The 13,979-nt window shown below is 39.4% G+C and overlaps 1 protein-coding gene across 1 annotated transcript in view; it reads right to left on the reverse strand.

Moving 5' to 3' along the window:
* TPD52L1 (TPD52 like 1) overlaps nucleotides 1-13,979 on the reverse strand; it is a 101,694-nt gene that overhangs the window by 2,818 nt on the left and 84,897 nt on the right. Inside the window, exons 4-7 of the mRNA XM_014586029.1 lie at nucleotides 11,772-11,883; nucleotides 9,799-9,887; nucleotides 7,988-8,026; nucleotides 4,674-4,734 (exon numbers count right to left, since the gene is read on the reverse strand). Of these exons, the coding sequence (XP_014441515.1) occupies nucleotides 4,674-4,734; nucleotides 7,988-8,026; nucleotides 9,799-9,887; nucleotides 11,772-11,883 (301 nt within the window). The remainder of the gene's footprint in view (nucleotides 1-4,673; nucleotides 4,735-7,987; nucleotides 8,027-9,798; nucleotides 9,888-11,771; nucleotides 11,884-13,979) is intronic.

Genomic DNA, 13,979 nt, shown 5'->3' on the forward strand with positions numbered 1-13,979 from the left:
TATGTGTGTGTGTGTGTGTGTGTGTGTGTGTGTGTGTGTGTATACATTATAAAATATACTTTCTTGATGTAAAGCCATTCTAAGCTTACAACCCATTCAAAAGTAGGTGACCAGCTCGATGAGGCTCCGAGGCCTCACTTTGTGGCTCTCTGGTATAGAGCATTGATTCTGCTGCCACTCCTTATCACTGAGAAAAGGAAAAGGAGGAATGCCATACTTAAAGCCATGTAGTTTTATACTATATTAACTTCTTAGGGAAGTAATCATTAATCATTCCCATTCTCTTCCTCATTCCCATTCCCTTGCTTTGGTTTTGTGATAGAAGTCATGCACTGTTGACTACCAAGTACTGATTTTTTTCATCTGGCCTCTTTTCATTTTCCTTTTTCTTGATTTTCACAAATCAGAATAGTAATATAAAGGAGAGAACTGCTTTGAAAGAAATCACTTTAGCAAAGGAAGGATGAAGCCATAGGGTTTCCTGACCATGAGAAGTTAATGCCTGCCTGCTACAGTACTCTAGCTAGGACCTGCTTACATGAAGATGTGAATGATATGGCTCTTCCAGACTCTGCCCTTCATAATGATTTTTTCATCCAAGAATTTATCACTTTGTCCCCCAAATTATAATTGTTCTTTGATGAATACTTCCCTTGAGTTATTGAGTTGGGTTTCCTAATCTGTCATAATCAAATAGCTGGTCCTAAGGACACAAAGTGATAAAAAGTATAACACATCTTGCCTTTCTGAAAAGGATTTGATTTAGGCCATGTAATGTATTCATCAAAAAGTAGGTGTACTAAAAATACGACCTGCTTGACCCAGTGTAGAATATGTGGAAGGGATGGAGTTACTCAAGACTCTTAGAACATGGTAACAGTATACCAAATGCGGCTTCATAGCAGTTGGTTCTGCAACTGCTTGTTTGTTTACTGGTTGCTTTTTGTTTGTTTTGTTTTGCTTTCGGATGAAATAGAGAGTGCACTCACTGACCATACAGATGTGGTCAAGTGACACACTGCAAAGATGTAGGCAGACATGACTAAATTTTATATGATTATGATGAGTTGGAAAGCTTTCCAGGGAAAATCAAACAGAATTGAATACAAAGGAAAAACAATTGATGTAGGTACACACGCCACGTGGTATGTGACAAATCATGGGAGAAGAATGGCAGGGTGGGCCTTACTTCCCACAGAAGATTATTTCTCATAGAACATGAATATGACGATGGTTCCCTTCAGTGGTGCTTTCAAAAGCCAGCTTCGAGTAGGATGTGTGGACGGAAATGCACATAGAGACCAGCAAGGAACTCCACTGATTCTATTAATGCACCTTTCCCTCAACAGAAAACGCCCCCAGGATCCAGGATGGGAGAACAATATCGAAAGTTTGGAGAGAATGTAGAACACAAAAGTGAGCAACGTGAACAAGAAGCTACATAAAGAGTTAAACATACCTATTATTTAGAGGGAGGAAAAGGCATTTGTGACTTGTGGAAATGGGAGGTTTTATACAAAGCATGATTTTAGCTATTTTCCATCACCTGAGTGGTTAGGAAAAAGAATTAGGCACAGGCCACCAGACATCAGGTATGTGAGACGAGAGTCTGGTTAAACCCAAGGACAATCCTATAAGTACGTAATCCACTTTCAGAACACCTCGGCCGAGGCTAGTATGTAGCGGGCTGAGTTAGTGATGTCTAAGGAGGAGACAGGCACTGTGCTATACCTGCTGTCCCAATGAGGTGAGAAAAGAGAGAGTGTCTGGGTCAAACACTTAAGTCATATGTGAGCAGTGAGCTCACTAGAGTTCCATTGAAAACAGGTTGTTCTTTATTCTTTTATTTCTTTGTATCTCCTAAAGAAAACTAAAAACAGACCAGCAAATGACGTAATGGTTATGTCAGTGGACTCCCAAATAGTCAACCACAGTTCGAGTCCCGAACCCAGTGGCTTAAAACTCACACCAGGCACATGTGCGTGCATGCCCAAAAGCCAGAGAAGAAAATGGAGGGGAAGAGACTGAGGTGTGGCCATCCCCTGGGGAGTAATATCTCACTTTCTGTCTCTCTAGTGAGTGCACATGCCCTATAGCAAAAATTTCTCTTAAAAAAAAAAAAAAAAGGAAACCAAAAAAGTACAACACGTGTGTGACCTCTTGTCTAATATGCAACAGAACCCACCATCACTGAGCTGTCTAAGGCTGAAAATCAAATGTCGAGAAACACTCCTAAGAGTTTGAGCCTTTTATTTTGATACTAGATACTTTAGAGAGAAATGTTCACAATACTGTTAGTCCCTTCCTTTAAAATGGTCCCTGTTCACTCAATAAATGATGATGTTGACAGAGTAGCAAAACTGCACAACTAAATGCTGATGAATGAAACTGATGAAGGCATGCTCAATGCTGAGTATTACTTTCCTTCTTGGGCCTTGAACCTCTGGTCACAGGCCAATAAAGCAGAAGCAGAAGAATATGTGGAAGAGCCTCCCCTAAGAAAAGATCCTCCAGATCAAAATCAATGAGAGCACCTGGAACTTCCAGTAATGAATAGCTCACAAACGCAGGTATGCTCATCAGGCAGCATGTGTGTGTCGTAAAATGATCAAGTCCCGAACCCAGTGGCTTAAAACTCACACCAGGCACATGTGCGTGCATGCCCAAAAGCCAGAGAAGAAAATGGAGGGGAAGAGACTGAGGTGTGGCCATCCCCTGGGGAGTAATATCTCACTTTCTGTCTCTCTAGTGAGTGCACATGCCCTATAGCAAAAATTTCTCTTAAAAAAAAAAAAAAAAGGAAACCAAAAAAGTACAACACGTGTGTGACCTCTTGTCTAATATGCAACAGAACCCACCATCACTGAGCTGTCTAAGGCTGAAAATCAAATGTCGAGAAACACTCCTAAGAGTTTGAGCCTTTTATTTTGATACTAGATACTTTAGAGAGAAATGTTCACAATACTGTTAGTCCCTTCCTTTAAAATGGTCCCTGTTCACTCAATAAATGATGATGTTGACAGAGTAGCAAAACTGCACAACTAAATGCTGATGAATGAAACTGATGAAGGCATGCTCAATGCTGAGTATTACTTTCCTTCTTGGGCCTTGAACCTCTGGTCACAGGCCAATAAAGCAGAAGCAGAAGAATATGTGGAAGAGCCTCCCCTAAGAAAAGATCCTCCAGATCAAAATCAATGAGAGCACCTGGAACTTCCAGTAATGAATAGCTCACAAACGCAGGTATGCTCATCAGGCAGCATGTGTGTGTCGTAAAATGATCAAGGACTCAGAAGCAGCTGAATAATCAGCATGGGCATAGAACAGTTTTTGATCTGGCTTTTATAAAGTCTATATTCTTAATTTCCCCAGTAATAGTAAAATAAACAAATGATTTGTATATGTAATATTGATAATGATGCAAAATATAATGAAGTAATTTTTAGATTATATCTTTCAAAACTCAGTTGTTAGAATGATTTTTCTTGTTTTAACAGTTTGATATATCTTCAGACTGGACTGACTTTGTTGTGGTTGTTGTAGGGCATGTGTACTTGCCAGAGAGAGACAGAGGAAAGTGAGACATCACCCCCCACCACCCTGCATGCCACAATCCCTTCTCCGTTCTCCTCTTGGGATTTTAGGTACAAACACACATGCACCCGACATTATTTTCAATCTGCTGGGTCCAGCACTTGAACCATCGGCTAGCCAGATGGGAGCCAAGTGCTTACCCACCACACCACCTGCTAGACTGATTTTCTTTTTTAACTGTCAGAAGGCATATGCACTCACCAGAGAGAGACAGAGAGAAATGGAGAGAGAGAAAGCACCTCCTAAGGAGGTTTGTTCACGACAAATCCCTTCTCCTCCATTTCTGGATTCGGGGCATGCAAGCACATGGGTCCAGCATGTTCCTCAATCTGCCGAGGGCTGGGATTCAAAGCATGTGGGATCTAAAGCGTGTGGGATCCAGCTCCCTTAGCTTATGGGGCTGGCCCTTGGGTAGGACTGATTTTATTTTTCTTCTTTTTCCCCCTATAGATTAGCCTCTCTATACTCAAATATAAATTGAGTGAATTTTTTTAAAAACACCTACCATGTAATAAGTATATTTTCAGTTCCAACCTAGGGATAACATGCATTATAATAAAATACTGCATTGTGTGACTCAGCTTAATTTTGTCTCCTTGATAACCACATTGGGCTGCACTCAGTGGATTTAGTGCACGAGTCTAGGTGGCTGCTAGCAAGTGGATGGCAGGAAACACATGCCTCCTGGCTGGTTTTGCTAGTCCATGTCTACACCAGAGGAGCTTTGAGCTGTGATTGAACTTTCACTCACACTCTAAATTTATCCAATCTATAATCCCTCTCACGTATCTACTTTTGGGGGATACATTAAGAGAATAAGTGGTGAACAGAACCCTAATCACTTTAGTGAATAATGCACTCCTGACCAATTTACAAAAACAACCCTGAGAACACGGATATTCTCAATTCTGTGTTTATTTATAGATTTACACATGATGAGAAAGGTCTGGCTATGTGCATCTGCCTTCTTGCCTGCATGAATGCTGGTGGTTCTGCCTTGCCTTTTCAACCAACAGCAGCAATTTCTAAGCTATCCTGATCCAATAGACCCACTCACACAAAATTCACTTCATCTGTACCTTAAGGCTTGTGACAGTTGTCTCAACCCTCTCCTCAAATGATTTGAAAGTAGGAGAATTCCTAAAATAACAAAAAAAGAGAGGTCAGCTCCAAGACCTAGCTGTCTTAGCAACCATGCTGTTTGGTTTTCTGCTGGTGTTTGTAAACATTGCCTTTGCGGCAGAGCTAGCTGTCAGTTTGCCACCTACGCCGACCATGTTTTAATATACACCTCACTTCTACTAGGTGTATTCCAGAAACCATCATCTGACATGGATCATCGAAATAAAATAAATATGTACTCAACTGTGGAAAAATCAATATGGCATTTGGCAATGATTACAACTATTATTATTCCACAGTGCACCATAAATCATGCCCAATGAGTTCATGGATAGCTTAATTTTTCATTTAGCATCTAATTATGTCTATCACAACACTTCTCTTCTTGATTCTTTTTTTTTTTGTAAACAAAGGAAAATATATCTGAAGAATATCATAGCTAAGTATTACCACTTGGAAATTTAAAGTTATTTATTTCAGCAAATGTGAGATAAGACAGAAATAGCTAGGGGTGGGGGGGAGAAGAAAGGTTTATGAGTTTTTTGTCTGTGTCTTCAAAAGCAATCATTTTGACAACTTCCATGAAGTGGTAACCCTGAAAGTTAATGATTTCATTATTTTCTTTTCTTTTTCTTTTCTCTTTCTTTCTTCTTCTTTTATTTTTTTTTAGAGGTTTTTGTGATAGAGTATGTGCGTTCGTTGGAGAGACAAGAGAGATACAGAGCGACAGAAAATGAGAAGTCACCCCCCATGGGGGATGGCCACACAGCAATCCCTTCTCCTCCATTCTGCTCTTGAGATTTGGGGTAAGCATATGCTCCTGGTATGAATTTTAAGCCACCGGGTCCATGACTTGTATAGCGGCCGACTACTTGGAAATCCAGAGACGTAGCCATTACATCATCTGCTGGTTCCAATTTCATTATTTTAAGGTGAAATATAGCCATTGTCTGCCTAATGCTTGATCAAACTGGTGTTATTAGCTAGCATGTATTGTTTTTCTTCCACAAGAGGATATACTCATTTGTTCTCATACCAGACAGAACCTTTGCAGCCTATTAATATTTTTTAGTAACTCATCAGTGTGTTAAATAGTCTATGTGCACCTGTAGCTTTAATATTGAGTATTTCATTTGGTGCTTTCTGATTCCTTAGAATGAATTTGGCCACACAAATGTACAACTTAGTGACATCATTAACATTAAAAATATCACTGAATCCAACTGAAGAAGGAAGAATGGAACTAGATGTATTTTACATCTGGATCTCTGTCAACTTTCAGTTGCAATGATTGCCATTATTTTCAGATCAAATAAGTCAAATAAGCATTACTATATTTAATAGGCCAATTGCTGTTTTCTCTGAGTACACAAACAGCAGATAGGAGAATTGGCCTAGTGAAACTTTATGAGACAATGGTTATGAAATGGATCTCACTGTATACCACCTAGAGGCAATTAAAATAGATGACATCTTTCTTGGTGAATGTGGCTTTCGTGGGGGACTGTCCACTGAGTCCTTGATGCTCCACGTGGTCAGAAATGCACCTGCATCCAGGCTGCATGGATGAACAATGACATGTTCAGTCGGTCCAGGCATGGCATCACACCTTGCATATGACTCCAGCAGAAGCCCAATTCCCATGAGTAATCCTCCATAATACCTCTGTTTCACAATAAATACCAGCAAAATTACACATGAATGACTAAGAACTTTTATTCGGCACATAAAGGTCTGTCATCCATTGGTTACACAGCCCTACCATAGTGGGTAGATGGTTAAGCTTAATGGCTCTTGGGTACACATTAGGTGAGTAAAATAATGTTTCTGGCAAGCTCATGGGGGCTTCATCTAACCCATACGTCACTAGATGAGGTCCTGGTTCACAGAATAAAACCCTGCTAATTTGTTGTAAGCCTCTTTTGGACATCCAAACTTCAAATTTGACAAGTGAAGGAGCCCAGTGCCTCAGACTGCACTACTTGGTTTGAATGTTCTTATGCTAAGGGTTGGAGGAAGCCAATCAAAGATGAAGGAAGCAATCTTCACTCTGTATTTCATGTTTACCACCAAATACAGAAAACCAAATTCTGTGGTTAAATTTCCAAATCGACCAATTAACCAAATAACCCCAGTGTGGAAGAGACTTCATCAGACAAAACAGACATTCCTTTAATCAAATTACACTAGAATGTGTGCTGGAAAACAGAGAGACACTGTTTAATCAGATTAAGTCATATCACATCCAACTACGAACTTTTAGCATTGCAAATGACCCGAGAATGAATTTGGCTTCGGTGATCTCAAACTACTTAAAGTAACTGAACCCCCTCTAGAAAGCATTCGAACCACAATATTTGATATATAGCAAGTGGAAGAGGAATAGTTCTGACCAAAGTGGGGGAAGGTCCCAGAGACTTAACTTTCCCCTACCATCAACAGCAACTCTAGCCACAGCTGCTTTGGGGCTCCAGGGAGCAGCCTTTGAAGAGCAGAAAGTCTGATTGCAGCTTCTTGTTTTAAACATGATGAACCTCATCCCACTGTGATTACTTTCCTAAGGCTGCAGGATTAATTCTTGGCAAAGCTGGGTTATAAATTACACCTTCTAATTCCCGATCTAACATTTATTCCTCTCAATCACTGTTAGTTTGATTTATCTGACTGTTTCACTAGGCCATGTAAACTTAAAGCTGGGAACATCATTTTCACGAGTTTTCATCCAGCTGGTAATTTTAATGACATTTGATTGTTCAATAGACATTTCAACTTAATATCTACCTTCAAAATGCTATTGAGAACCTTTCTAGAACTACAACTCTTTTAATCTCCTTTTCTTTCATTCAAACCTCCCAGGTTTGCATTTAATTCTGTTGAAATAAGAAATGTATCTTTGCAAAGTGTGCTCAGAATCTTCCAGGCCCCACATTAAAAGCTTCACACAGGTTACATCATTAATGCCTCATGACAGCCATATGAAGTAGGTTTTACTTCTCACAATGAACAGATAAGAGAATGGAGACTGAAATAGATTAAGTCACCTGTCTCAGGAAACCTGGATTTAAACCAGTGCGTCGGGTCAAAAACCTAAGCTTCTACATGATGTCAGCTTTTCCTCCTGAAGACCATCAGAAAATGGAATGAGCAAGATCATAGCACTTCATCGTCTCCTTTCACATAGAGAGGCCGGGGCTCCCAAGTACATATCAATAAATCAATACTTCGTATACACTGTACATTAATACTATGTAAAATACTTTTCCCACATTACCTCATTGCAGGCATACTTATGGAATGTCGGATCGAGTAGCTTCAGGGAAAATGCAGGTTAAAGGAGAAAAAAAGAAAAAGAAGGTAGCACAATGTCAGTACATGAAAAACTCTCTACTCACAGTTCTAAACAGCAAATTCAAATATCAGAAGTACCCCCCACCCACCTGGCCAGACACTATTTGTTTTCCTGGGGGGTAATAGATGACAATCAGCTTCCGAGGGTATAATCCATGGTTGCATATTACTTTACTTCCTATCAACTCCCTACGTCAGGAATCAGAGACTGTCTACTCAGCCCAGTAGCCCATGAGCACCCTCTTGGACCCATCCTGCGTGTCCACTCCCTTCTTCTGCTTAGGAAGACAGTAAGGAGCCATGGGCAGCACCAGGGAGCAGAGCCAAGCAGGCAGGAGCTAATCATTACATTGTAGAGAGACTGTCCAGTGGAATGCAGGCAGTTAAGACATTCAAGGAAGCACATGGCAGGGGAACACAATTCCCACTGTTCCACAGCACGGCAGGGACCTCTGTGTCCATTCTGGTTCCATTGTCTGGAACCTCCAGTATGAATATAAATGGAATTTTAAGAGATGATAGTTTCTCATTCTATTAATCCTTTAGTAACTGACTCATCTTCTTTCTGATTAAGTTCTATTTGGAAATCAGGCAGGGCAGAGGGAGGAAACAAAATGGGGTCCATTTTCCTGGGTTTCTGCTAAATCCCCCATCACACTTTTCAACACAGTACCTACTTGCTCTTCTCATAAGTTTACAGGTCAGGGATCAAATTGGTCTCCCTTCCTTGACACTATCCACTGAGGTGATCAGTATGGGTAGTACTTCACTAGAATGCAGCAGGTGGCATAGAGGATAAGGTGCTGGACTCCCACATGGCTGAACATGGTTCGAGTCCTGAACCTGGTGGCTTGAAACTCACAACAGGCACATGTATGTCCAAAATCCCGAGACAAGAATGGAGGAGAAGGGACTGTGGCATGATCATTCTTCCTGGGGGATGATTTCTCACTTTCCTCTCACTCTCACACACTCTCTCTCTCTCTGTCTCTCTGGCAAGTGCATGTACCCTATAGCAAAAATCTCTCCCAAAATGAGAAATTCAGGGGATACTTACAGTCTTAGCCTAGACACTCCTTTTGGAAAATATGAAAAAATATTACCACCAAAGAAATCCATCAGCATTATCAATCTGTCATCTCTGTGCATAGAGGCGGTTTTCTTAGGAAAATGCTTTCCCCCAAAAAAGTCTATAATCAGATCCTAGCTAAAAGAAAGCTTAATTTAGAAGCCTGGGACTGACATTTGCAACCTTCTTAATGTAAGTGCCTCTATTTCTACAGCGACCTTTTTTCTCTTCAACTTCAGAAGGTACAGAAAAATGAAGGTGAAACATCAGCACGAGTAACAGTTACAAGTGATTCAGAGAAACCGGGCCATCTAGAGAAAATAATTTTCTGTTTTTCCACTTTCTTGGAGTTTCACAAAAATACAAAACTCTCAATTTTCACTTTTCTGCCTTCAATTCTAAGAACCTCTGCCAATGTTAAGAAGAAATGATGCAAAAAAAAAAAAAAAGATATTCCTAAGAGGTTGCTCAGTAAGGGAAATGATTCAGAAATGAGGTAAACATGTGTTTAAATAAATTCAAATGTATCAGGTGCTCTGTCTGTAATCTGATCTTCTCAGTTACAAACATGATCTGGATTAAACAGAGTCCAGTCTTTTGGCTGAGGGAGAGAGTGAAAGAAACAGAGGGCTTGGAAGCCAGGGGGCAGGCGGGTCAGCGCTTACCCGATGGAGTGAGACCTGCAGCCCGAGGCAGCACAGGAGAAAGAGCAGCAGCAGTTAGTACACAAGACACCAAGACAAGCACATGGTCCCTAGATCCCCTTTGAAGAGGCCCGGAGCAAAGACTCGGTAATGCCATTCACCACATTTTGCAGATTATTTTACCAACTTGTTAGACATTTTGTTTCTAACTTACACCCACACATCCATAGTGATGGTTGGTCTCTAATGAAATGACATGCCTCTTCCAAATAGTTCGTCCTCACTGGATCACAATGGGAACAAATTCACTGAGAAGTTCCAAGAAGAAGCTAATATTACTACAGCAATGCTTTCCACTGCTTGCATTTCAGAGTACTTTCGTATATATGATCTCATTTTAATTTCCTGGGGAACATGTTGGGTAAGCAGGTATTAACAATGTTATTTTACAGATGGAAAAAGAGACTGGGCCAGTGTGAGGCACAATCTGGGTATACTTATTTTAAACAGGCTGCAGAGGTGTTCCTAAGGTCCCCTAAAGGTGCACGAACACTCTCGTGGTTACCAATCTTATGCTGACACCCCAGCATTTGAGTTAAAGATTTCAACTAATTTTACTTAGAGAACGAATTTTATAAGCATGGTCAAATATAAGTACTTGTGTGTAAGAAGTAATATGGTTTTTCCCATTTAAAGAGATTGAAGAGTTTAGATAAATGTTTTAATGGTGTTTAAATGGCTGCAAATTTTATCTATAAAAAAATCAGGAGTAACTAATAATCCAGGCTTACGTGCATTATCACATACTACCTCTGAATAATTTCAATTGTTTTTTTGATTTGGTAGAATTAATAAAAATGAAAGTAAACAATGTGCTCAGATTCATGCACATGTCCTTGCCTAACTCTAGCTCACGAATTCCTAAGTATGCATGAATCCCGAGTACAGTCCAGAAATTGTTGAAGCCAAAAAATAATTCAAACATAAGGATGTAAATATTTGCCTCTCAGTATGAAAGCTGTAGGTCAATAAAGGAATTAATAATTTCAGAATCCAGTGAAATAAGTAGACACAGATTTTTTTTTAAAGAAAATCTAAAAAGTGTATTTGAAAAGTTTCTAAAAAATAAATTAGACTTCTAGAGAAAAAAAGAAACTAATTTGTAAAGAATTCCTCCAACGTATATCAGCCAAATTTAAAATAGACTCTGACAGGTATTTAAACAATCAAAGACTATGAGAATAATAACTCTAGAAAGAATTTTCTTGTACATTACATAAAAAAAACAAGAATGGCCAATACATTTTTTCTGGTGTCTATAGTGAGGACATTTGATTCTCAGTTCAAAACCTGTCTTGATGTTCAATTCTAGTTTTACGTAATAGTGAAGTACTAAAAATAACAGAAATGTGCTTGCTTAAAAGTGTTGCTCCAGCTCTGCACTAAAAGATAATACAGGCTTTAAAAATGGAAGTATAATAAATATTTATTAACATGCTTCCAAAATATTGCCTATGTGAAGAAAGAACATTACTGGAAATATGTATCATACAATATTCCTTTGGAATAAAAGAATAAATATGTATGAACTTAGCACAGACAAAACACACACTAGGTGGATGTATACAGACATGTAACCTAGAATAATGCACAGGCCACCAAATGCATACTTTAATGTGTCATTGAAAATTCAGTGTGTGCTGTATCTTTTTGAAATCCTTCCACCTTTGCCTCTTTCTTTTGTTTGTACTAGGTTGTGTCCTAGTAGAAAGGGTATCTTTGGGAATATTCCCCCTAAGCTGACTTTCAAGTAGAAAACATTCCAATATAAACCATTATCTTTGTCACCAGTCAATATAGTCATACCATTTTATCCATTACATATTTCATGTGTGTGTGTGTGTGTGTGTGCATGTAGGAAGTTGAGAAGTACATAGTTTTCAAATCTCACACGATTCTGACATGCATTATGATGTGTATACTATTGCTCATGCCATGCCGTTGAAGTTTTCATTGCTTTCTTCCCACTTTTCTGTTCCAACATTGCTGAAGGCTGCAGTTGCTTTCTGCCCTGCGTGACTCAGGGTTTCATGCGTTTTCTTGTAGCTAGAAGTAAAGTAGGACAACAGTTATCAACAGAGTTTCTATATTATCTGGAAAATATTCATCTTCCTAGCTTTGAAAAGTCCCTTTCTTAAATAAAGGGTTTTTGTTTTTTGGGGGGGAAAGATTTCTGCTGTAGGGCTTGGACACTCACTGGAGAGACAGAAAAAGAGAGACAGAAAGTGAGAAATCGCATTCCCCCCCCTCCCGGGGGGGGGTGTCCCTTCTCCTCCATTCTCCTCTCTGTATTTTGGGCACATATACACGTGTGCCCAGCATGAATTTCAAACTGCCAGATCCAGAACTCAAACTGTGGTCGACCATGTGGAAGTCCAGTACCTTAACCACTATGCCACCTGCTGGCTCACTAAGCAGATTTAAGACAAGGATCTACAAAAATAATTGCTTCTGGCATGATGGTTGGGGTGCTGGACTCCCACATGGCTGACCACAGTTCAAGTCCCAGATCTGGAGGCTTGCTTTCTCACTTTCCCTCTCTTTTTCTGGTGAGCACACATGACCTATAGCAAATTTTAATATAACAATCATAATAAATCAAAAATTAAATAATTCTTTTAAAAAATTGTTCCCAATTCCTCATGGCTCCTGCAAACTAGTCATTTCAGGGGATAGGAGAAATGAAGATTTTCTATTGATAATTCAGCCTCCAGCAAACAAAGCTAATTTTGCAGGAGAATTGAGGCCTTCCCTCAGAAGTGGATTCCTCATGGCTCCTGCAAACTAGTCATTTCAGGGGATAGGAGAAATGAAGACTTTCTACTGATAATTCAGCCTCCAGCAAACAAAGCTAATTTTGCAGGAGAATTGAGGCCTTCCCTCAGAAGTGGATTCCTCATGGCTCCTGCAAACTAGTCATTTCAGGGGATAGGAGAAATGAAGACTTTCTACTGATAATTCAGCCTCCAGCAAACAAAGCTAATTTTGCAGGAGAATTGAGGCCTTCCCTCAGAAGAAGATTCCTCATGGCTCCAGCAAACCAGTTATTTCTAGCGTGCCATGCGGTTTTCTATATTTTGGGTTTTTAAAAACATTTTGTTGTTGTTGTTGTTTGTTTTATTAAAAAAAAAACAATAATTACATTTTTTTGTCTTTTTTTCTCTTTTTTTGTTGTTGTTTCTCTCTTTCTTTTTCATTTTCTTTTTTCTTGTCTCTCCACTCTTCAATATCCTTTTAATGTGTTTCTAGATGGATCTAAGGGCACTGTAGCTAAACATCCAAATACTATTAGGGTTAACATATACTTCAATATCTACTGAATCTGCTGCACCAGTGATCACAACAGAACGGCAAAGAGACTCCAGATCACCTCTTTCTGCTTGCTCCTGAACACTCAGATTGAACTTCAAGAATTCAAAAGAAACACACCATCCATCAGATGACAAGAAATCACTGCAGGACCACAAGAAATATGGGAAAGCAAGAAAATACCTCTCCTCCAAGGGAAAAGAATGACTCCCCTTCATCCACAAGCAGTTCAATGCAAATCATGGAAATGTCTGATAAAGAATTTAGAGTATTCATGATGGTGAAGCTAACTGAGATGGAAGAGAAGAGAGGCAATGAACTGCTAAAGAGAAAGGAAAAAGAAGTTGATGAGTTCCAGGAGGTGAAGAAATTCTTACAGGATCTAAAAGAGGAATTACACGCTTTACAAAAGAGTCAAATGGAACTGTTAGAAATGAAGTCTATAATACAGGAAGTCAAAATTTCCCTTGAAAGTATTAAAAGCAGACTAGATCATACAGAAAATAGAATCTCAGACATAGAAGAGTAAATTGCTGGCCTAGAAAAATCCACCACGAAGACTGAGAAAATGGCACAAAAATTGAGAATAATATATGAGAAGTACTAGATACCATCAAACGTCCAAACATCTGGATAATTGGCATTCCAGAAGGTGAAGAGACCCATAAGGGCATTGAAAACCTATTCCATGAAATCCTGCAAGAAAACTTTCCAAACCTAGAGAGGCATTCAAAGATCCAGTCCCAAGAAATACAAAGGGCCCCAAATAGAATCAACCCAAGAAGATCTTCTCCAAGACACATTATAGCCAGGTTGACCAAAACCACAGACAA

This window comes from Tupaia chinensis, unplaced genomic scaffold (assembly GCF_000334495.1).
Source record: "Tupaia chinensis unplaced genomic scaffold, TupChi_1.0 Scaffold000106_1, whole genome shotgun sequence".
Lineage (NCBI taxonomy): Eukaryota > Metazoa > Chordata > Mammalia > Scandentia > Tupaiidae > Tupaia > Tupaia belangeri.